We start from the raw sequence: 24,118 nt of genomic DNA, 5'->3' as shown, positions 1-24,118 counted from the left end.
GAAGTGGTTATAGGTTCTAGGTGTGTGGCAGCTTACCATCGTCAGAAGGCATTTGTGCTCACATTGTTGCATTACCAGTCTTAACAATAACAGAGTGCACTATGGAGCTTCTCACCAGCCTGCCATGGTCATCCCTGGCACCAGTAGTAGAAGTTCCAAGCTTGGAGTGAATGATGGATGCTGACAAGGCAGCCAACAAGCTATATCCTTCTCTGCATGTGTATAACTGACTACATCTACATGTATCCTAAACAGCACAAAACTGAACCTGGGACCATAAAACCTTCCATACAGGTCAGCACTGAAGTGACATATCACACTTGTAATGGTCTCCCAGGACATCATTGCCACCCACACATCTACTGGACATCCTTGATGGGGTCCCCTGAGACCTTCTCTACCTGGCATTACTAAAGTTATCCCATGGGCCCTCACACTTAGTCACTGCGCATCACTGACCACAAAGCCCGTCAGGAACCCATGTGCCCCAATATCAAGGCTGGCATCTGGAACATTCGCAGCTGCTCTACCCATCACTGAAGTTACCCCCAGGGGCTCACATTCACACTTTATCAATGAAATGATCTAGATCCACTCACACTTTCCATACTTTTGCGCAATTAAATGACTACGGGGTCCCCTAGAAAGCCACTATGAGTGCGTTTATTGAGCCACCCATACTCATACCCAGCAGACCATGCATTACTGCAATTACCCACCACCACAGCTTCCCTACCTATGCATACCTGCATTGACCCCACCCCTCTGACACAGCAACACTTTCCGTACCTGTGCGTTATTTAAATTGCTCACAGAGAGGCACACACCTGAACATCCCTGAACGGATTCCCAGGGACCACTACACCTTCTGTACATGTGCACCAATAATATCACACACAGAGGGCCAATACTGCACTTCAGAGTAACTGATTAAGCAAACTCCCAGAAAAACTCACTGTGCTTTTATTTGCAGAATCTTACTTCTCAAATTTACAAAAAATAAGCTTGATTACAGTATTTTAAATCTCATTTTTATACTCGCTGTGCAAATTCAGTGTGCCACTGTGTCCGTTATGCTAGAAGAGTGCCTTTGATTACCACAGGCTGGCACAAGTTCCCTTCACGTCCCGTGTAATGTACTTGTCGCTGGTAGGGTGAGGCTATTGACTGAGAGACCCAGTGTCAAACTCGATGTATGAAAGTGTAAATATGCGCAATTGCTGTAGGGGTTACAGAGTTGGCTCGCTAGCGCAGAGTTCAAAGGAGTCCCCCCAAAGGGATGCAGTTGAAGGAGTCAACACACCAGTATTCGCAGTACTTCTAGCAGCAAAGCTGGATGTGTCTAGTCAATGGCAGAGGTGAATGACTCCATTTGCTGGGTGTAAGGTATGTATGTACATCTACTGATGCAGAGCTGAACAATTCCCATGCTCGGGCAAAGCTGAGCACGCCCGCTTGCTAGCACTGAGCAGGAGTATGCCCCACATTGAGCCAGATGTGTACTACTCCCTTTGTTGGGTCCAAGTTGGGTAAGCACGTAAGTCAAAGCCGAGGTGGATGGTCTTCTCTCCAGCATTACGCTGCAGTGGCGCCCTCACTGGAAATAAGCTGGAGAAGCTCACTTGCTGACATAGTGGTGGCCACATCTGCTCAGAGGTACAGAAGTCTGCTCGCTCAGAAGGAGTTGGATAAATGCATTGACTGACAATGTTGGGAGAGGTCTTGCAAAGGCTCAGCATGCTCTCATTTCCTCAAGTTTAGAAGAGAGAACTGCAAACTACACAGTTTTCCCCCGACCCTCAGACACCACATCCTCAGGTCGTGCCCGCATGTACCACTCCACCCAGGAGCCATCATAGACAGCAGCGTCTTCCTTCCCGCACAGGAAGGCAGCAAGGCTCACATGGCAAGCAGTGACACCAGACCCACAGGATGCCACTAGGGGCCGAGAGAGGTCGATTCTCTTCTCCTCAAACATCTGGCGCAACTGGTCGGGTGCCCTCATATGGCCAGACTCCGTCAAGAAACTGTAGAAGGGCATGTTCACCACACCACCAGGCATGTGTCCCGGCTCAATACCTGCAAGAGAAGGAGACCGCTTGTTCAAAATACGGCAACAAGAGCAAGTATATGGAGTATAAGAGAGCGAGAGAGAAAGATACACAGAGAAAAATAAAGGATTGAAGTAGATAAGCACACATTCAAAAATACCAACAGTAATCAGAACGTACTAAGTGGTGCAAAAGTAATTAGGAAATTTCCACAAATGGCTTTTTAACTAACAAGATATACCACAAATGCGTTAACTTTCGAGCCCGCATGGCACCGTTTTCAAATGCGAACCTGTCAAACACTACTGACCTAGATTTGCATTTGCACTAAATCAAAACAAAGCTTAAAGAAAAATATACACCTGGACTAAAGTCGCACGTTAAATCCAGCTTCGGTGTAAATCACTTTAGTGAATTTCCTATGGGAGCTAAAATGGGAAACGGTGCTCTTTTCTACCATCCGCCCCATTAACCTTTTTTCCTGAGCACGGATCTTCATTAAAATTGGCTTGCAGAAACTTAGCTGACTGAGTAATATGTTGCCAATTTTATGCAAATCCGTCCACGGGTTCAAAACGTTCTAGGCATATCAAGAGAGGATTGTTAAATTTAAAAACAGCCTCAAACAGAACTACAAAGTGTCATCAGATTTCCTTCATTTTGGTGGAAGGAAACCATACAAAAGGTACAGTATAAGCATTTAAAATAGAGATGTAATAAAACGTGCAAGTTCATTGTGAAAAAATATTTCTTGGTAAAACTAAGTGATGTGGGTAATTTCAAACCAACAACACAAGTTTCATCATACATTTTTCAGGATCCTTAATATCATAGTAAAAAAAAAAAAATTCGGATGAAACATTCTAAAGCTAAAATGATTTACAAAGAGGACAAGTGAACTCCTAGATAAAAGGATATAAAACCAATCAGAAGTACAATTGAAACAGTACATTAAGTATGCATGAATTCTGCCAACTATTTTAAAAAGCATTCTAACCAATGTACCATATTGCAGATAGGCATTTACCAACTGAATACACCACACAGTCTTTGGTGTTGGTTTTACATATTTTAAGAGCTGTATGGCGTTCCCTAAACCCAAGAAGTTTACAAAAGGGAATTATCCAACATGTGCGTTGTTTAGCATGGGCATTACAGAAGAATAGCACGTGTTCAAACATTCTCTACACTACAAAGTGTCTAACTAAGATAGTAATAGTCACCACTGTGTTGTTATAGTTAGGCTAGGCCAGTTTCCATAAGAATAGCATTTTTGATTCATTAATCCTACTGGTGCTGCTTAACGAATGTTCATTAAGCTTTTCAAAGAAGTTCACCAACTATGGTCCTTCAGGGAAAGGATCCCACTGATCCATTAAGAAGAAGGGGGGGGGGGGGTCGAGAAAAAGCGTGGGGTCCAAAAAGTGTGGTTTCCCATGTTAATGCTCATACAAAACTTTATTCTCAGACTCAGAAAAAATGGCTGAATGGAATTATCCCAAACTTTACTCAAAGTGTGCTTCTTGTGATGTAAATCTGCTCAGCTATTAAAAAAATTAGCTGGTCTTTGAAGGAGTTAAAAAGTTAGCTATATCTGGACTGTCAGTGTTGAGATAAGTGTTCTGATTTAACTCCAATTTCAAGTGGCATAGTCAATCATGATTGGCTGGCCACAACGTGAACAGGTTGTTGTAGTGATTTCAGTACTAAGAAATATCGTATCTACATCCAAAAAATTAATTAAACAAAAATATAAAGGGAAAGGGTGAGTACACCCTGATACCTGGAGGTATGCAAGGGGGTGGGGATGATGGAAAGCGGGAGGGCGGGATCCTCCAAGGCCTCCCCCTCGATTAGCTGGCCATAACACAGACAACATATTGTGGCTCCATTACAGGACTCTGGTCCTCATTGAGATAAATACCATATTTTGAGGATCACAAAAAGGAGCACATATAAAGGGTGATAACTTTAATAACAATATAAAGCATTTTTTGGTGGGGTTATACTAATATTAGGAATTCTGTCGAGTTTAGGTGATCCTGAATAGTGAAAATAATGACCCTTTGCTGGAATCTGATTAACCATGTTTGAGAAAGTTTTCTGCCACTTTGTTTCATAGCGGTTCAAAGTGGATGCTCCAGAAGCTAAAATGAGAGCACTTTATCCATAAATTCACACTATCTTCCTCAGCCATGTGAGAACAAGTAGCAGCAGCATAAACTGATTCCCCTGTGTCCTATTGCAGCTTCGCCACAGTGTTCTATTGAACAACTAGAGTGGTAATATTCTACATTTTTGACAAATGTATGACACACAAAGGCTATTTTGACTGAATAAAAGCTGTAAAACTGTAAGGAATTTCCTAGAAAAAAACTGCAGTAAATTAACAAACGGAGGGATATGCTTTCATCAAAACATCTTCCTCATCCGTTTCAATAAAACATTCTAACAAGCAGAGTGAAACTTGGCCAAACCTTGCGCCAAGCACTCCACATGTGGTCAACCCCTGCTGCGCATACAATGTGCAGTGGGGAGTCAGCTGCAGGGCCTCACTTGTGGTAAAGTTCTGCTACCACTCGCCCATGACCACCTAACACGCTACTTGCTTAGCCTTCAGTTCTTCACAGCAAAGGTTGACCAAAGTGTCTTTGTTCAAGGATTTTCAGTGGCCAGCTCTGTGCAAATGACCTACACTCCAGTGCACTCTTTCTTTGTGTGAAAACAGGAAAAAAGACAATCACATCCATCGAAAGTGATTCACTTCTGAAACATTCAAATTATTTTGCATCGATCAAAAGCTTACAGTCAAGCATATACGAGTCCAACCATAAATGCAGGTTCTTGTATTACCCCTCGTTCACAAAACCTGTAGTACACGGTCAGAATCATTAGATAGTCTCATTAGTAATTTCAACAATTTGGTTATCTACATATAATCAGGGATGTCATTTAACAAGTCGTGAGTGATCGAATATTTGAGGTCATAAGCAGTGCATGATGGGGGAGCAAGTTCTAGTCAGTTCAGTAAACTGCGAATGTCTTATTTCAGTTTTTATTTTTTTTTTCAACTTTAGCTCTTATTTCTGCACCTAACTATAACACAACTTTAACCCTTGCTCTTTTCAGTAAAATATCGGTCTAGTTCGATCCGAATTTCCATAGGAAGAACGTTTCTGTTTCCCTATTAACTAAGGTGTAGTTTGCCAAATCTTAAAAAAAAAAAAAAAGTATTCCAACTTGGCTCCTTCCTTGAGAAAGCTTTTTCTTTTTTTGGGGGGTGGTTTTGCAAAGGGGTGGATCCCAAAACACAATTTCCCCATGCAATTTCAATAGGGATTTTTTTTACAGAGATACAGAAGAAACAGCTGAACAGAATTACACTAAATTTGGCAGAAAGCTACATCTTTATTCAAAAAGTGTGCTTTTTTGTTATGTAAATTTGTTCAGTATTTTTTGAACAATGAAGTTAAAAAATAGAGATACCTGGGCAGACATGTACAGATATGCCCCGATTGGCCACTTTAAAGGGGACTATTCAACCCAAATTGGTAGGTCATAACCAAAATATTTTGTGAGAGCCAGTACAGGGATCAGGGTCATGGTACCTGTGTTTGTGTCCAGATTCTGAATAAAAAAATAATATATAAGGGGGACAGGCTGAGCACACTCCGACCCCAGAGGACATGTGGGGATGCCAAAGAGCTTTCCACAACATGGACAAAATGTTGTGGCAACCATTACAAGACCCTGGACCATGGAGCCCATTGAAATGCATTTTAGAAAGAGCCAGATTTTTAGTGTCACAAAATAAGGAGCACCTATAGCATTTCATCTGTGCCTCATGACATGGTTCCTACTATCTCATCAAAACATGTACATTGCTGCAGTATGGATCTCTGCAGGGCCTCCTAATGAAATTTTCCTTAAGGTATCATCAGTGCCTCCTGGTGCTATCCCCTTGAAAGGACAGCCGCCAATGTGCTCCAGTGTGGCCACCACTAACTACTCCGCAGTGGTGCCCCTGGCACTGCCACTTTCTCTCGGTCTCTTCCAAGTACTGCCACCAGTGTCTAGTTTGAGAATATGCTCCTGAGGCGTTGGTGGGACAGCATGTACAGCAGTCAGGAACAGGCACATATGAACAAAATAAACAGAATGGACAGAAGTGAACAAAGCGCAGTGTGATTAACCATATCCATGCTTAATTGCCAACAGGCCGAGCAAATTTGTTTGAAATTGGTAGGTCGTGATGTCAGAGAAGGACCTGTTCCGTCAGCTGTACTCTATCAATTGTACTGACAGTTTATAAACGCCACCTATCACTTTTTTCACTATGGATCTGATTTGGAGTATGGCAGAGAGGATACTCTGTTGCAAAGCACAGTCCCCTCTCTGCCAAACCTAAGGTCCTCCCACCTGATTTACATACAGGTGGACCTCCAGTATGTAGACAGCAGAGACTACTCTTTCTCCATCGCCTACATACTGCTTTTGCGGCCCGGCAAAGTAAGGTCTGGCGGAGGTCTAGTCATGTGTATGCCCACCCAATTTAGAGAGGGCAGACACATTGCCAATTTTAAATTTTAGGAACCACCACCCAAAACGTGGCAGTACGTAAAAGTAGAAACTTCAATGACCTCCACGCCATGGAAGTAAGCTCCAATGGCAAGAGGGATCATTGTTTTTTGGACCCAAAAACAAAATCCCACTTTCGGATTCCGTTTTTGAAAATAAATAAAAATGTGCTGTGCAGCACTGTCTTGTTGATGGAAGCTGGATGGCGCACTTTCAATGCATTTAGAGGAACTGCCGTTGTGGGGCCAGTGGACATCTAACTTAGGCAAGTGGAGTAACCTTGCCATGGCGAGAGTAAAATATTCTGCCATGGAAAAGGTACTAACAAAGTCCACCAAACTCTAAATCAGGTCCTATAACATTTCATACTCAATTTATACTAACTCAACATAATATACATTCAACTAAACCAGTACATTAAAAATGGGTTGTCCAATAAATCACTGTAAACACACTTAAATGTATTTAATTAGAGGTCATCTGGCATTAAAATAGTTTACCATATTGGACCAAGTAGCAATAACCGTTTTTATATCAAGTTTCCAATGAAGACATACAATTTTGGCTAGCTAGAATTAACCCTACTCCATTTTCCTTGCACAGCACCAAGTGCAAAACTCAGTTTTAGGTTCAGAAGAAACCCCAAATACATAGTGAGGGTAGAAGCCTACTTTATGAATTAAAGTACAAATAATAAGAGCTGGACTGGTAGAGGTTGACTGCAAAGAAAGAAGACAGTGAAAGTGAGACAAGGAGTAGGCATATTCATAGGCAGCGCTGGGAAGGATGCAGGTTAAGGGCTCTTCCAGATAAGCTAGCACAATGGTTAGAATAAACGGTCTTAAATCACCACCTAAAATACATAAGTAAATGGGACGTGGCAAATTTGTTAAGGAAGACTGTTCTAGGGGGAAGATTCTGCCACAGAGAATTAACTTTCTTCACTCTATTAACATCTGATTTAGCTAGCGATCAGAAGATGACTTCTGCTTAATGTAGGCTGCACACTGGATTGGAGTTTGCCTGCATAGCCTTCCAAGCATTTTTATGTAAGGCAGAGAATCATGAATGGGATTCTGTCTTACTGGAAGCCAGTGTTGGCTTGATGGCTTGAGGTGTGCTTGTACCAGTTTATTTTCTTTTGCCTAAAGTGCAGTCTCCCTGTAGTGTTTTGTACCTTTTGAATCCTTCTGATTTGGTATGCTGGTAGTCAGTGTACAAGTCTCCACAGTAATGTAGTTCAGAGTTGAACTGGGCCCATAGTCTCATTGGTGGATTTGAATGGGGGTGAACGGTAGAGACTTTCTAAAGAGTTTGATTTGGTGGAACGAGGTTTCACACATTTGACTTAATGCTGCGATCTGCAAATGAAATCACTCCCAGGATTCCTACTTTGATAGGTAAGTGTTCTCTAAATGTAGGCAGAGAGCACGGGTGTCAATATTTTTGATGGGTTGTGCTGGGCCTAGCACAGATACTCCTGTTTTAGAGCCATTCAATTTGAAGATGTCAATGCAGTAGAGGCAGACATTGTTTCAAATTGCTTAGGAATACTTCATTTGATTAGGAGTCAACTAGAGGAATCTATAACTGACCAGGCCCACTAGTCAAACCATTAAATACTGAAGAAGAGGGATTCTACATGACCACGTATGGACGCATTGAGAGTTGCCCCAGACTTGTGCTTTGATAGCATTCAGCATTGACAGAAGTGTGGACTGTCACTTAGAGTGACAGAGAAGGGTGTTGTGATCTAGTGTGTAGAAATCAGTTCACTGGTCCAAAAGCGCCAGCATTCTGAGTGACCAGACTTGAGATTTCCAAAACATCAGCCCACACATTATGGTTTACAGAACGTTTGGGACAAAACTCAGATTGGGTTTTAAAGAGTTCTTTGACTCAATGTGATTTTGGGGCCATTTGGAGACAATTTTTCAGATATTTGAGGTAAATGAAAACTGCCAAAAGGAGCTATGGGATCTGAGGTGTCTAGGGTTTTTTTTTGGGGGGGGGGGGGGGGGGGGGCAGAGGGAGTGTTCATATATAAATCCTTAAGTGTAAAGAACATTTCAGTGTGTGAGGCTGCCATTTACATAACTGGTTACTCGGTAGGCTAGAGATTGTGCATAGTAAGGTGCAGTAGCAGCAGGGTAGGGGGGGGGGGTCACATGCATTTCAAGTTTGAATGTTTTAAGCAGAAGAAGCACCTTGTCTTTTGTCAGAGGAACGAAGCTGGACTGGTTGGGCTTGCTCTGAAAGTGAGGGCTTGGGCTCAGACAAGTCATTAATCTTGAAGACTAAGCTTGTTGTTATTTTTTTTTTTTCTTCAATGAGTAACGAGGGAAAGGAGTTGCACGTACCTTGAATTGGAGAATGGGGGAGGGGGGGGAGGATAAAAGTGTTCCTTAGTCTGAAAAGTTGTCCACAGCTGCCAACTGCACTATTTTATTCAAGAAATAACTTTTTACGTTTAAGTGGCTCAGCGGGATTTCTTGTATAGTTTTTTAAGCGCTAGTAAGAAGACTGCAGTTTTTTGTTTGCACCAGAAAGTTTCAAGTTTACGACAACCCGATTTGAGTTATTTTAGATGGTCAGTGAACATTTGACTCGTGAGGGACCAGTTTTTAGGTCTCAGCTATACAGTGCTCACGCGGTCTCTTCGAGACATGTTGTATATACTTTGTGGGCTTCAGCCCGACCATAGGCTTCCCATTTGCTGGCTCCATTGTCGAACTCATTCTTATTCCCCATTTGTCTATGGCACGCATGCGTCATGCCATATGTTTGTGCCTCCCCGGGATGTGAACAGTGGCAATAAAGCACACTCCCGGTAGCAAGTGTCATTGCATAGGCACGCAGCGCTCGAAGAATTCAGAAGCTTTGCCAACACAATCACGAGTGAGTCATATTTCACCCATTAACAAAGTTACTGGAGATTCTGACAGGCTGAGGAGAAGGGAGGATCTTTCTAGAGGCAATCACTCGCTTTAGACTATCCAGCTGTGCCCGGTGTTGAATTGCTTCTCACAGAGTTGCTTTATTCATACCCATGTTTGTATATGTCATCCCCGTATGGGTGGCCCTCCTTCCTTGGGAGTGTATCACCATATGCGCTTCTCAATCCCGCCACAGTGTGTATGTATCTCCCCACAGATGGGAATCGATAAAATTGGTGAGCAATTCTAATATTAAAAAAAAAAAAAAAAAAAAAAAAAAAAAACATACAGGACAGTTGGCGTTTGGATATACCATTCCTGTCTTTCTTGGCACTGGGACTGTTATAACAAACAGCAGAATAAGGAAGCAGGATTCAAATACAAAATAATAACCTGATATTGCAGTTCTATTTGTCTGTAAACAGAACTTCACATTAAGATAAAACAATATTCAAGTGGTTCGTCTTGATGCCACATCCTCGTGCTGTCTTGTGTTTTTGACCCCCTTGAGTTCGAGGTCTTGCTTCGTAGCCCGCTGTCCCTCATGTTGCTGCCCTCTTCCGCTATTCATGTTAGACTTCCCCCATCCACACCCAATGATATATTTTAATATTATGGGGTGAAGCACAACAGGGATTGGAGATATAAAGCTGCAACAGGTTTGTGCCAGATGTCTGTCCCCTCCTCCACACACAGCTGCTGTCCAGCTCCCACCCGCGTGCCGAGTTACTTAATGTTTATAACCTACCTTCATAAATCATCTTTCCATGAGATGAACAGAACGTGAGCGCCATCAGACAGATTAACCTCTCCAGCCCAGCTCGGTGTTCTGGACAAGCGTTTATTTTTGCATACACTCTGTGATGAGCATATCAATGTAACAAGATCCCAACAGCTCAAATATTTACTCGAACATTTTTGTTGTTTTAGAAACTACAGATATTAGGCATCACTGTCCTGTAATAACAATTTTTACGATGCATTAAGTGTCTTTCAAATGTTTATGCTACAAAACACACCACATAATTTCCCTCCTCTACATGCACATCCACGAGACATAATAGCACTACACAGAATTACAATCCATAACACACTATTTCACTCCACATAATTCTACTACACTCAATACCATAAATTACTAGCCGCATAATTCCAATGCACTCCACGCCACACAAAGGTAAACGACATTAACTTTGACAATGCCGATAGCTCTCGGATTGCCGAGACCTATTGGCTTTGCCAAGGCTGGTTACATATTCTAAGAGTAGAACAGATTAGGACCACTTTGGCTACGCTCTCTGCAACAGAGGAAATATCATTGCGAGGTATGAGGTACAGAAATGTAGCTTTCCCTTCGGTGTGTGTGGGGGGGGGGGGGGGGGGGGGAGCTGAAATGAATAATGCACAAATCACATCTTCGTACTGGTTGGGAGTAATGGTGATATGCAATCCACGGTGAAGGAGAGTATGCATGCAATGGTCGTGGTGTGAAACTGTTGTGTAGAAAGCATTTCCAGTTGAAGGCTTGCACGTGTCCAATTCTTTTGACCAAGCATGCCATCCTCAATCCAGAAGAGGTTAAAGTATTCCTCTAAGAATAGGGTGAGTTGCTTATGAATTTGTAGGCGGGATGTGGTGGGCCGTGGCAGGGAATGATGCTTGTGTTAAAGTTGTGCTATAGCGTGACACTGATCCCTGTATTGAAACTTTTACTTTGGGTTAGAATAAGAAGGGTGTTATGAAGAGTTTTTCTATGCATTATTGTTATCCCTCCTCTGAAGTATTTAGATCTAGTGGTGCGTGTAATGGAATAAAACTGGGGTACAAAATGCTACAAGGGCAAAGTGGAGGAGTTTGTGACAGCATTTCACTGAGGGAATCGTTTTTACGTTGTTTGAGCAAGTTGACAGTTTATAGTGGTCAGGCTTTTTCAAGATATTATGGTTTAGAGTCCGGCTCAACTTAGAAGTTAAAAGGTATTGTATACGGAATCATGTCTTTTACCTGTTCAGTGAAGTTTCATTTTATTCTTGTCATTTTTTTGTATGGAGAATTACGGTTACAAACCATGACTGTTTGCTAGAGGTGGTGGTCCTGTGGTTTCTTTCCATCCTTAGATTACCTTGCTAATCTTAAAACATCTTTCTTTTAACCGTTTTGATCTTCCTCCTCCTGGTCAATTATCTTTATGTTCTCTGGTTTACTTTCTACTATTTTACTGATGAGAGCACTCGAATATGACTGGTCATAAAGGCCTCTTCATTTTACAATATGCGGGATCTGTCGAGTGTATGATGAGTTAGGAGAATTAAAGGAACTTAAGCAGGGGATGTGGCTAGGACTCGAAACAGGCAGGTGTAGGGCCTTACGATAATACCCCAGAAATTAAATGCCAGCACGCTCTGCGAGAGGGCGCTTTAAAAAAAAAAAATCGTTATTTTTTTAAAATCGGTCCCCTGTCGTGTACTTCTCCCCTCGGTTTTCTTCAACCAGACCCACACACTGACCAACCATTACCCGTTCGTTTTTACCCAGCCCCTCCTTATCACCGTGTGTTTGCCTCAACTCCTCCCACCATCCCCAAATTGTCCATCTGCTTGCAAATCCAGACCCAACTTCCTTTAGAAGTCTGCTAGCCAACAGCCCCTCCTTTCCACCTTCCATTGTGTGTGGTTGCCCCAAATGCCTCACCGCCAGCACCATAGTACATGTGCTCTCCCATCCACATATCCTGGTCTCTTGCCCTCTATCCCTCCGTGTTGCCTTGGGAAGCAATACAATACGCGCAATGACGCGCCCAGAACTGGCCTCCTCATAGCACTTTAAAAAAAAAAAAAAAAACTTTTAGCCAAACTGCACAGCAGCCACCGAGCTGTATAATAAAAGTACAGAACATTGACAAAGCCAGTAGGTCTCATAGGAGAGGCCAATTGACTTTGCCAATGGTTGTATCTTAATGCGGCCTCCTGTATGAAACTCAGAATGTGCCATGTCCATGCTGCTAATAGCATAAAGGATTTTGCAGCTAAACCTCCTGGGCTTGGTAACCAAGATATTTCACTGCCACCAAAAGAGGAGATTCTTAAAAATCGCTCAAGAGTGACCACAACTGCTGTCACGTTGCAGTCCTTTGGGGTTCTGCCGCCTTACCAAGCGTCGTTCATTTGGTACTTCTAGGCAGTAACCTCAAGCTTTGCCACTATCAGTACAGCCCTCTACTCCAGCTCCCTGGAAGGACTGGTCTACAGTACTCCATCTTGTAGAGCTATGCAATGTTAGTCCAAAAGGTTGAAGTCTAGCTCCACTTTCAGGATAAAATAGATTCTACCTTTATACACGAAAAATCGAAATGTGCGTCTTTTAGTTAGCCGACATCCTAAAAATCTGGCATGGCTCTGATCCTCGAAGACTAATCCTGGGCATCTCAAACTCTGGCATGCCTCAAACTATTGTATCTTTGAAACCAAGGAGAGGGGCTCTAGTACTCCAAAAGGATAGAGCGCCAAAACAACTTTATTAGATAGTATTTACCGAAGGGAAAATGTGATTTCTTTCTCATTCTTAACTACTCCTATACCTGGTATTCCACTCACAACTCAATTATTCAATAACATTTAGAAATAGAAGCTCTACTCAGAATGTGTAAGCACTTATGTGCATATTTAATAAACCATATCTAAAATAGAATAAAATGTACAATAAAAAAACAAATATCATGAACACCATTATAATAAAATTGTTAAAAACATGAAATAACTCATAACCCACAATTCATCTGAAAGCAACACCCCGGACAAAAAGAATTACACAAGACAGTACATTTTGTCTTGTGACTGTTAATTCGAGACTTATTGTAGGCAGCGCCCAGCAGGGGAAGAAAAGCTTCCCTGTCTATTTAATGGCAGCTGACTCCTCAAATTTAACATGGATAGCGTTGACGTGCTTCGGTGGAGCAGTGTAAATAAAACCACCTTCTTCAGGACTAACAATTTTCTGTTTCTTATTCCAATAGCATTTGATTGTACAAACCGGTGCTTTGCGTTCTCCGGGAACTCTACCCGGCCGCGTTTTTTCAGAAAAAACACAGCAGAGTAGAGTCCCCGGAGGACGCAAAGCCCACTAAAAGACGGAACGGCCTATATCGCACTCCGGGCGACAGACAAAAAAAAAAAAAGACTGTATGCTCTTTTTACAATCTGACAAAAAGGACTCATGATGGAATGTGATAAATTTACGGATATGTCCTTATAATCATCCCATGGTTGAAAGGGGGTGACAATCGAAATCGATCACAAACGAAATTTAACAGAGCATTCAATGAAGTGTGTACCCTCCAAAATTCATGGGAGCCACGTCTCTCCGAGTGCCGAGGCACCGGTTTGTACAATCAAATGCTATTGGGATAAGAAAAGGAAAGCTGTTAGTCCTGAAGAAGGTGGTTTTATTTACACTCACTGCTCCATCTAAACGAGTCAACGCTATCCATGTTAAATTTGAGGAGAGTCAGCGGCCATTAAAATAGACAGGGAAGCTTTTCTTCCCCTGCTGGGCGCTGCCTACAATAAGTTTTGAATTGTACTGTCTCGTGTAATTTTTCTTGTTCGGGGTGTTGCTTTCAGATGAATTGTGGGTAACGAGTTATTTCATATGTTTTTAACATTTATTATAATGGTGTTCATGATGATATTTGTTTTTTATTGTACATTTTATTCTATTTTTGATATGGTTTATTAATATTCTGAGTAGAGCCTTTTCTAAATGTTATTGAATAATTGAGTTGTGAGTGGAATACCAGGAATAAGAGTAGTTAAGAATGAGAAAGGATTTCCAGAGAGAAAATTTGATTTCTAACTATCAAAATATTGTATACCAGAAGTAAAAAGTTCAGCGTTCCATCATACGCCTTACGGCTTTTAAACAAGGCCAATGAATAGGCAGCCAGTAAAAATATGAAAAGTACCACATACTCCTGCAACACTTAAGAGCAATCAGCATTGCCACCGGTCAATGGAACGCCCTCCAGTACTTCAGGTAATCCCAACTCCACCAGTGCTCCTATTTATAAACTTCCATAGCAGATGTTTCCCTGCAAAGCCACTAATATTAGCCATGCTTTGCATTGCTGCCGCACATAAACAGCTCTGAATAATATCTTACAATGCCCTCTCCAATAAATGGTCAGTTGTGATCCTAACACTAACATTACGGAGGATCTCTGAGCAGTTTCTCCTAGCACGGTCACAAGTGAGAAGGTAGCTTCTGTTGGTACTGCCACCATTACCAATCTCAGCACAGCCTCATTAAGCAGCCGCAGCAGAGAATATCAGCACAATACCCTACTGCTGTCACCAGTAAAGGCCCATCAGCCATGTGCCCTGGTGCTACCTCCAAGAAAAATCTAAAGAGCTGCTGCAACCACCATGGAGCTATAAGCCGTGGTAGCTAGTACAGCGACCAAGAATCCCAGCAATGCGATCACTCTGTAGGTTTTATCCATGAGGTCTCCTTGTACCCTTTAGCAATGAGAACGTCAGGAGACACACTCTACCCTCCACCATTGTAAAGGATCTTGCTGGACTGTTGCCTGGTTGTGCTTCACAGCGGCCACTCAGAGGGAGCAGTAATTAGCATATAATACTATTGCTGCCTTTCACAATCTCTCAGTATTGTCTATTAGTGTAACTTTAGCAGTGCCTGCTAAGTACTGCCCTTGCCCAAGTAACCCAACAGTTCCTCCTAATTTGCTACCTGGAAGAGCCTACAAGCTGCACTCTTTCACCTCTAATCGCCGCTCACTCTTGCATCTAGTGATGATAGACGGAACCAGTACCAAAAGCTCATGAGAGTTGCCAACTCCAGGTACCATTAGGGTGCCATTGGCAGAGTCTCCCAACATTAAGGTTCTACCAACTGAAAACAGTTATGCAGTGCTTCCTACTGCTACCATAAATAGTGTACAGCGTTTCTTACCACTACCGCCATCAAAGATCTATGCACTCTACCATGACAGCAAGACGCCAAGCAATGTCTCCAAATGCTGTAAAGACTCTTGATATATCAGATGCACTTCCTATTGTTCCAGTTCATATAAACTAGGCAGCACATGCAGCAAACAAAAGATCCATCTGGTGTGCTTTCACTAGTTAGAATACCAACACCTCCAATTGCTAAACCAGTAAAATAGTCTTCTTAAACATAATTACCCAAGAATATATAACCCAGTGATATTAGAGTGCCTCACCTTCCCGTGGCTCAGGTTCCAGACCCCGGAAACGCCCCTCAGAACGAGCATCAACAACCTGAAAGGCATGTGTCTCCATGTTGTCCATCATCTCCTCATGAGTCTTCACCTGAGAATGGTCCAGCTTGGCCCTGAACTCAGTTGGCGTGGGTCGACGCACCCCCGAAGTCACAGGGAACCCCTCCAGTAGCCAGTTCTTAAGCCCACCATTCAGAAGCGACACATCTCTATGTCCAAAGATGCGGAACATCCACCAGACACGAGGTGCAGAGAAAGAGCCCAGATCACTGCCATCGTAAACCACCACATGGCAGTTGTTGCTGATACCCAAGTTGCCCACGTACTCGGCAAAGTCGTCCGCTGTAGGAAGCATGTGGTCATAGGGAGTGGCCCGTTCTGCACAGGCATCTATATCGAAGAACAGGGCACCCGGGATGTGACGCTGTTTAAACTCTTTGTGAGCATCACGTTTGGTCTTAGGTAAGTACCAAGAAGCATCAAGGATCCGGAGGGGGCTGCCCAGCTGGGTGGAGCGTAATGCCTCAGACAGCCATTTAGCAGATACGAGGGTGCGTAGCAGTACCTGGCTGGCCATAGTGGAGTCAAAGATCAGATGCCAAGGGGACAGGATATCAGGGTGCAAAGTCACATCCGATTCTGAAGGCAAAAGACAAATGAAAGACACAGTTAGAAGAGAATCATCAAGAAGATAGTTTCATGGATTTGACAAATGGAATATCATTTGCCCCTTACAGTGCTAGTTGAAAAGTGCTGACAAAGTGATATGCCGCTGGTCATGTATAATGCTGGTTGACTTTGGGGACGGGCACAAGGATAAAGCGCTCTCCGCCTCCATCACTGAATGGGCAAAGCATGCAGGAAGACCCCATCACCTGTTCGGGTTTCTCATGTCTGGAGATTCGTAAAGAGGTGTGACTATTTGCTTTAGTGGGCAAAAGTCTTTGGGAGCAAAAGGTGAGAGTTAAACAAGCGGGGATCTGGTGGAAGACCTTATGTATCAGTCACATGCAAAATCACCCCATACATGAGTGCTTCCATACCTCTTGCTGAGGCCTCAAAGGCTTGAACACAGAATAAAGCTCAAACAACTGTAGGTCCTCAGGTACAAGGGCCTTAAGTGTGGGACTCTAATGAGGCAGCTTGTGTCTTCTCCGAACAGGAATTAATCATAGGTATATGTAACCTTCAACTGTTACACTTTGAAGACAGATTTTGAACTACCAACAACAAAATTATAAAGGTCATACTAAAACGTCCCTCAAAGATTCAGAAAAGCATTTAAAAAAAAGTCATGAAACATGAATGAGTTGGAAGGAAAAATCAGTAACAATGTTGACCATCTGCTAATCCTAGAACAGATATCTATCTACCTTGGAAAACAATTTGGATAGTGCAACTTGTCTTCGCCTGGCTTAACAGCAGCATAGGCTTTTTGTGTTATATTAACCTTATATAGCACAAAAGTACAACTTTTGGCACTACAGATTATATTTCCTGCGCTAAGATCTTTGCATCAAAGCAAACATCACTGTTTGGGTGCCTCGGATTTACTTACGTGTACGATTATTGCGGTGAGGACCACAGAGCGATGTCCACGTTGATCACTCACGTTTCACAATGCCTGCCTCCGCATAAGCAAAGCTAGGTGACTTCGCTAACAATTCGGAGCTGCACAAAACAATAACCCTCTTGTATACCTTTTCACCCTAAACTGGATTACTCAGTTTCAAACTGGATGAGACTTAAACAAGGTGTGTCCAACGTAGCGTTAGGAAGATTGGATACATGCTAGATTCTCTGAATACCCACAAACAATACATTCACATACAAATAATTCAAATGTAACTCAATTTGAAATACCCTGTATAATGGGAATATGCGTTTTAGACTGTACATTTTCAAAGTTTAATAAATGTAATGCACTAACGGGTGGACGTGGAAGTCATGTTTTTACCAATAACAAAAGTAATGGATTTACAGAGCCTGTCTATCCAGTTAATCTCACATGGAACCAGCCCTTGAGGGTCTAAACTGCACACCTCTGATTTAAGCAGCTAAGACATTTCGAGTTGGATTTTACATCCAGTCACTGGCTATTTAAATAGTAATTATCATACCGCCCATTGGGGCGGTACACCTTCCAAAGAGAATGGTCTACTCTAAATGATAAATAAAAGGTCAGACTCGTGGAAACCTTGAATCCAAGCCTGCGAGCCAAATCCAACGACCTTTACCTCAAGGAGGACATCAAAACAGACATGTGCCAGTCGGCCAGATGGCTTTTAACTGAACGTCTAGTACCTAGGAACTAAGATGAACAATGTAAAACAGAGCACACCACGGCTGGTTGTCAGCGGTTAGACACCAACTCAACACCTCTTGCCAAATCACATAAAGTTACACTTACAGCACTCTGAAGCAACGCCACGGCAAAGCACAGACTCTGCAAAATTTCTCAATAAACTGAAATGTACTACTGGTATGGAGCGGACAATGATGACAGGATGAGTTCTGCCCTGGCAAGAATTCCTTCCTGCAACTTGAGGTTAATGCGTGCCCCATAGGGCTTAAAAATCCGTCGTCTTCACGTGAAAATTCATCGAGTTGTTAAACTTAACGTTTGCTAAACTTAGTTTGAATGCTTGCATACAACCTTTAGCAATGCTCTGTTTAAATTAAGTTTAAAAAAACAATTACGGAGAATTCAATACGATTTAATACCACCTGCTAAGTTGTTCAAGATGACTATGAAATAATCATATAGAAACCTTAAAAATTAATGTAATGACCGAATATGGTAAGTAGTACAACCATACAATCATCCACCCCTTCACCCCCAAGCACGCAAATCCAAAACGTATGAACTGAAAGGAAACCAAAAAGAAAAGGGATTGTGCATGTTGCATTATCACAAAACACACTTTTAAGGAAATAAAAAGCAACGGTTACAGTCCACTACATCTTTCAGAATACAGTGTGTGTTCTTCCAAGGTGTGAATAAATATGTGGAGTACATAATTCACTTGCATTTCATAGCAGTATGGCCTCAGTGCGACAAACAGGTCAACATGTCTCCTGTACCAATTTGATTCCGTGGAAAAACCTCAAACTGAAATGTCCGTGCATTCTGTAAAAATGTATCTCTAGTCTTGGGAATGAGAAGCAACACAAAAAAGAGCCGATGGAATACACCCGCTCTGTTGTAGAGGGCACTTACTGCTCCGGAGTAACAAGATCCGAGGAGCACGTCCTAGTTAAATGTTCTCTCTGGAGCACACGGACTTCCATCTTCTGGTTGAATAGCACGCACACAAATCATGAATGGGGTCCTCTAGGGAGTATTCCGTCTAGCAGAAATTCACACCAGCCCCCAACTGCAGGAAAGCCGGGACTAAAATACGACCATGGAAGACACAGTTGGGTGAAGGCAGCCTAACCTACTCTGAAAGCAGTGGCGAGTCTGCAACCTACCGTGAAAACGCTAGGGTGGCCACGAAGGCTCAGCTAAAGGATACTGAAATCCACTGCCGTTTAATTTAAGATCTGCTCTTTTATACGGTTCCAGGTTGCCTACAGGCTACGAAACCATGCAACACCTTCAACAAGGAAGTACCGGAAACAAATGGGCTGTACTTAGAGGAACGTCCGCTGTGTAGCATTTCTAATTAATTATAACAATACATGGACATAGGGGGAAAAGGCTCTTTCTAACGGGCTGAATTCTAAAGGTGGCATGCAAAAATCCTGCTCGCTACTTACATGACCGTCCGTAAATCCAGTCCAACGTCCTTTACCCTTTATTGATCTTTTCCGCAAGACACTTGGCCGTAATTTAAGTACTTCCGGGTTCCATGACAGCCAGCTCTATGCTCAACGTAATATGGGCGTCTTGTAGGAGTGGCAGGGGCTCAACTGTGTAAGGCGGCTTGGGATTGGAGCCTTATCGACATCAGAACAAATCCTGGCGTACTGCACAGAGTTCTTAAGCGCTTATTGGCTGTGGAATCCGCACGTGCCTCTGAAATGTATACACGCTCTAGTAGCTGTCCTGTCAGTCGGCTGGAACAACGTAGTTTGGAGGGGGCGTGACTTTGCTGACAGAAGACATAAAGTAAGTGAGTCACTCAAGGACCGGGAAATACAATTTAAGCTGGGTGGTGGGTGTTAGCCTGTTGTCACTCTGTAACTCCCACCAATTATATAAAACAAGCATTTGCAATGCAATAGGTCTCGCATTTACGCAAGTTTGAGCTATTGGCATTGTAAATAACAATGCCTTTTATTTATGTTTTACAAACAGACACAAAAATAAAAGGCATTGTCATTTATAATGCCAATAGCTCAAACTCGCGTAATTACGAGACCTATTTAATTGCAAATGCTTGTTATTTTATTCGTCCTTCACCAGCAGGATTTACCTTTAATAAGGAGAGGGGTAGAAAGTCTTTCCTCTAATGGCCCCTTCTCCATCAGGCCGTCGGCGGAAGCTTTCCATCGATTGAGCCTACAGCGGCTCCATCAACGGAAGCTGATAGTCTACCCAAGTCTAAATAAGGTGGAAGGGGCAAGGCTTTGGGGGACAGGGTATTCCGCCACATCTGTGACAGAGTACGCGGTCTGCACAATTGTAAATCAGCACCTTAGTAATAAGTTTGTTTCTCTGCAAAGCGTTATGCCTATTCATCCTTTCATTCTTCCAGTGCTGATATCAAGACTACTGACTTAAATAAAAGAGAGCTTTTTTAACACAATATACACCTGTTGTGATGTGTAGTGTGTCTGTAATATTGCAATGGGTTGCATTACAACAGTTACAGGTGACTCACAGAGCGGTGCAAAGTCAAACTATCAGGGGAGAGGATGTGGTCCGTCGGCTAGACTGCCAACTTTGGTGCTGGAAACAAGGGTTCCAGCCTCGGGGTTGCGTCCACATCCTGCGATTCTGGGCAAAACACTTAATCTCCCTGTGCCAGTGTAAATACGGTGCTCGTGCAAAGCGCTCCGATACCTTTGGGTCGAGTTCGCGCTATATAAATATGCAAAAAAACAAAAGGCCTAGATTGCTTGGTGGGTCGATGATTTTTTCGGAATAGCATTTAAAACGGCTTCCATACAGCGCTACACACAACACATAATTGCGCGAATCCCATTGACATCTGCTTCATTACAGTTCGGCTCAGCAGCTTATTTGTATTAACAAACACCACAAGACGCGCGTTGCACTGCCACCCTCGAGCGCGGAGAGATCACCTGTTGCACGGGTCCTGTCGCTGGCGCGAGCTTGGCCGGAGCCTGCAAAAAAGCACTTCCTATCCTTCCCTTTAACGTTCGCCCTTGCGTGCGTAAACAGATAAAACGTGGCAGTCGCCGGGGCCTCTTCACTGCCAAAAAAAACAAGGCAAAAAGGAGGCAGGAGGGTGGGAGAGAAGGATGTGTGTAAGTAAGACTAGGACACGTGAGAGACAATAATGGGGACGCACATGGACAACTGAGGATGGGGAAAGCACACGAAAAGCGAACGTTGATAGGTAAGCACAAGTACGATAGAGGGCATGCGGGAATGGGGAAAGACAGACAAAAAAGGGCAGGCAGGTGATGATGGGGAAGCACATGGACAACGCAGGGGGGCAGGGTAGCAAGAAAGGTAACGGTAGGTGAGTGAGAGGGAATAAGCAAGAATGGCAGCTGGGGGATGGAGAGCAAGGCGAGAAACACACGGGTGCGCAGAGGAGCACAAAGTACATGAAGAAGACAGCTGAAAAACACATACGCTCTCATAGAGAGCTTAACCATCATGCGTGGTGTTCTGTGCTCGGATTTTGTCGACTCATTGTTAAGCCGAAATGTAATTCTCCGGGGATAATGGACAGATTGCCAGAATGTTTACGATACTACAGAGTGTCTTCTATTCGAAATATAGAACGTACCTGCAGGTACGTCACACGCAGTGTGCTACTTCTTGCCAATAATATATTTAAGAAAAATAAACTTACTGTACACAAATCACTCTGCCACAGCAGTACGTCTGTATTCGCGATATCACCCTACAATAGTTAACCAGTTGTATGCTACAGTCTGTCAGAGGGCTTTCTCTGCGCCAGTGCTCCAACCCTGCTGGCTGAATCTGGAGTGAAGGTATCACCGCCGCCGGCCCGATTCGGCGCGAAAACCGGAAGTCAGGCAGCGTCATGCCTGTCGTGGGGCGGGACTTCCGCCTTCCGCGGGAAGCCCGCGCGCACGGAGTGGCTGTCCGAGAGGAGAAGTGGTTACGCGGGGCTCCCATGCCTGAGGGAGAGCCCCGCGGTGGCGGCAGAAGTAATGAGAAGCCCTGGGTCAGAAATGGCAGCAGAGGCCGCCGATGCAAGTGCGGGGCTCCCATGAGTGAGGGAAGCCCCGCGTGTTCCAGGTCATGTGAGGCGGAGATTAGACCAGGGGAGTCCTGAGACGGAGCCTGTAGCAGCCACAAAAGAGCCCGGTGAGTGGGGCTCAGTTGTAACGTGGGGGCTGGTGTGTGTGTTTGTTGTTCAGTGATCGAGTACGCGTGCACTGGCTGGGGGTGGCTGTTTGGTGGCGCAGTTACTGCATGCAGCTGGCTTGCGTGGACGGAAGGGGGACTGGAGATGTGCACACGTGCGAGTTGGTGTACGTGCGCGTACACCAACTCAAATCCGCCAAAAGCCTGCGCGTGCACATCTCCTGTCCCACTTCCGAGGCAAGTCAGCAACAATAGATCTCGCCGAAAGCAGCGCTTCGCGCTGCATTCGCAGGCGAGACCTAAAAAGGTTCGGGGAGGGCGGCGGTGGGACAATGTAACCGTGGCAGCAACTCATGCCTTTTGAAACAGGGTTACATTTGGGTAGTGTGACCAACTGGCCTGGATGCAAATTCAGGACAGTGAGTGTAAAAATTCGGGACAAAGGGTCACAATTCGGGACAAAAATGCATCCAATACAATGGACTATTCATTAAACGTTTACCTTTTTTCTAGCAGGAAGTGAACCCCCTAGCCTTCCCCAACCCTCTGTAAAATTGTCTTGTTAAATCCTATCGTGTTTAGGCAATTAATTAGCAGTCGGGTGTACTTTCAAATGCACTATTTATCACCATGTTTACTAAAAATGTATTTGAGGAGAACGCCCATCCCTCCTGCCTGATATCAATTTGTCTGCCATTCCTTTGTATTCACCAATGATATATGCTGAACGCACTGCACGTGGAGGGGCCCCTCTCCTGGCTCAATCAGGACGTCTGCAGCCAGAATGCTATGCTGAGGGGGCCCCCTGGAGCTTAGCCCCCCCCAAACGCGGGGGCTGCAGGGGCCAGTGTTATGCCCCTGGCCGAACGTGTTTTAAAATGAGCGATTTGCCACTCATGTCCCAAAATAATCGGTAGAAAAACCTGCATATTCATGTAAAGGTCATTAAAAATATTATTTACAATTTTCCCCATTTCTGCTGTCCCAGTTTGCATTAAAATGCATTGTCTACCACATTATCTGAAATGTGGCACCGTACTACCTAAAGAACATATAGTTAAGTGAGTGTTGACTAAAAAAAAAAAAATATCTTTATGGTGATGGGTCCGGATTCTGACCCTGCTGTGAGGGGAGAGATTTGGTTGCACCGACTCGGGGTGGGGCTGCTGCAGGCCCTTAAGGTCACAGCAGGTACGCAAGTTGCCCCTGCAGTGAGAGTTAAAGAACTCTCAGGCTGCTTGCAGGGAGACAGCTCGCTCTGATGGCTGAAATTACGGACAAAAGGCATCCGAGAAAGAAGTCCTCACAGACAATGGACAAGAGGCCCAAATAACGGGCGGTCCGTGAAATTTACGGATGGTTGGTCGCCCTACATTCGGGCGGTGGGATTGAGAGATGGTCTGACCCTGGTCATTATGTATACAGTGCATCTGCTTTGGCAGATCTGATGATTGGTCAATTCATGGTTGACAACCGGCCCGTTCCAATTGATCGTGATTCTCCGTACGGAGTTGGGACAGTGATATTTTCTTAAAATATTCGGAAATTTCTCTTTCTCTAAACTCAAAGGGCCAAGTATTCTCCTCTGTGTAAAGATTTTAATAAAATTCTCAAAAAGCCCCCTGTATCTTATCCGGGTCATTAGTAATCTCTCCTGTAATAGTTTGAATTGAGGATATTACATTGGCAGAAACCTGTTGTAGTTGAAATGGCTAATTTATGACTGATAAGTTCGCTGCACTCATATTTTCTCCCGGGCCGAAGCCCATTTTGCGGCCACTCTCTCCGCAAATATAGCCCTAATCTCAGCTTTAGC

The 24,118-nt window shown here is 43.7% G+C and overlaps 1 protein-coding gene across 3 annotated transcripts; it reads right to left on the bottom strand.

Moving 5' to 3' along the window:
• Positions 1–947: 947 nt before the first annotated feature.
• On the bottom strand, positions 948–19,739 carry LOC146833501 (3-mercaptopyruvate sulfurtransferase-like). Of its 3 annotated transcripts, none has more exons than XM_085601340.1 (3): positions 19,587–19,739; positions 15,807–16,463; positions 948–2,079 (listed from the first exon to the last, which is right to left on the bottom strand). In XM_085601340.1, the coding sequence occupies exons 2-3, from the start codon at positions 16,399–16,401 to the stop codon at positions 1,778–1,780; spliced, it is 897 nt and encodes a 298-aa protein (XP_085457466.1). In that variant the 5' UTR covers positions 16,402–16,463; positions 19,587–19,739; the 3' UTR covers positions 948–1,777. The 3 variants fall into 3 exon arrangements, with proteins under 3 accessions (XP_085457466.1, XP_085457469.1, XP_085457468.1); XM_085601343.1 differs by having other exon boundaries at positions 19,045–19,598; XM_085601342.1 differs by lacking the exon at positions 19,587–19,739 and adding an exon at positions 19,299–19,497.
• Between the last annotated feature and the right edge of the window lie 4,379 nt (positions 19,740–24,118).

Source organism: Triturus cristatus, chromosome 4_2, assembly GCF_964204655.1.
Source record: "Triturus cristatus chromosome 4_2, aTriCri1.1, whole genome shotgun sequence".
Classification (NCBI taxonomy): Eukaryota; Metazoa; Chordata; class Amphibia; order Caudata; family Salamandridae; genus Triturus; species Triturus cristatus.
The sequence above is the reverse complement of the archived record's forward strand: the minus strand, read 5'-3'. Positions and strand labels throughout refer to the sequence as shown.

Coding starts and splice junctions, on each gene's coding strand:
- LOC146833501 (XM_085601340.1), bottom strand. CDS start 16,401: ATGGCCAGCCAGGTACTGCTACGCACCCTCGTATCTGCTAAATGGCTG. Junction 2,080..15,806: donor GGAACCTGAGCCACGGGAAG/GTGAGGCACTCT, acceptor CTTCTCTTGCAG/GTATTGAGCCGGGACACATG.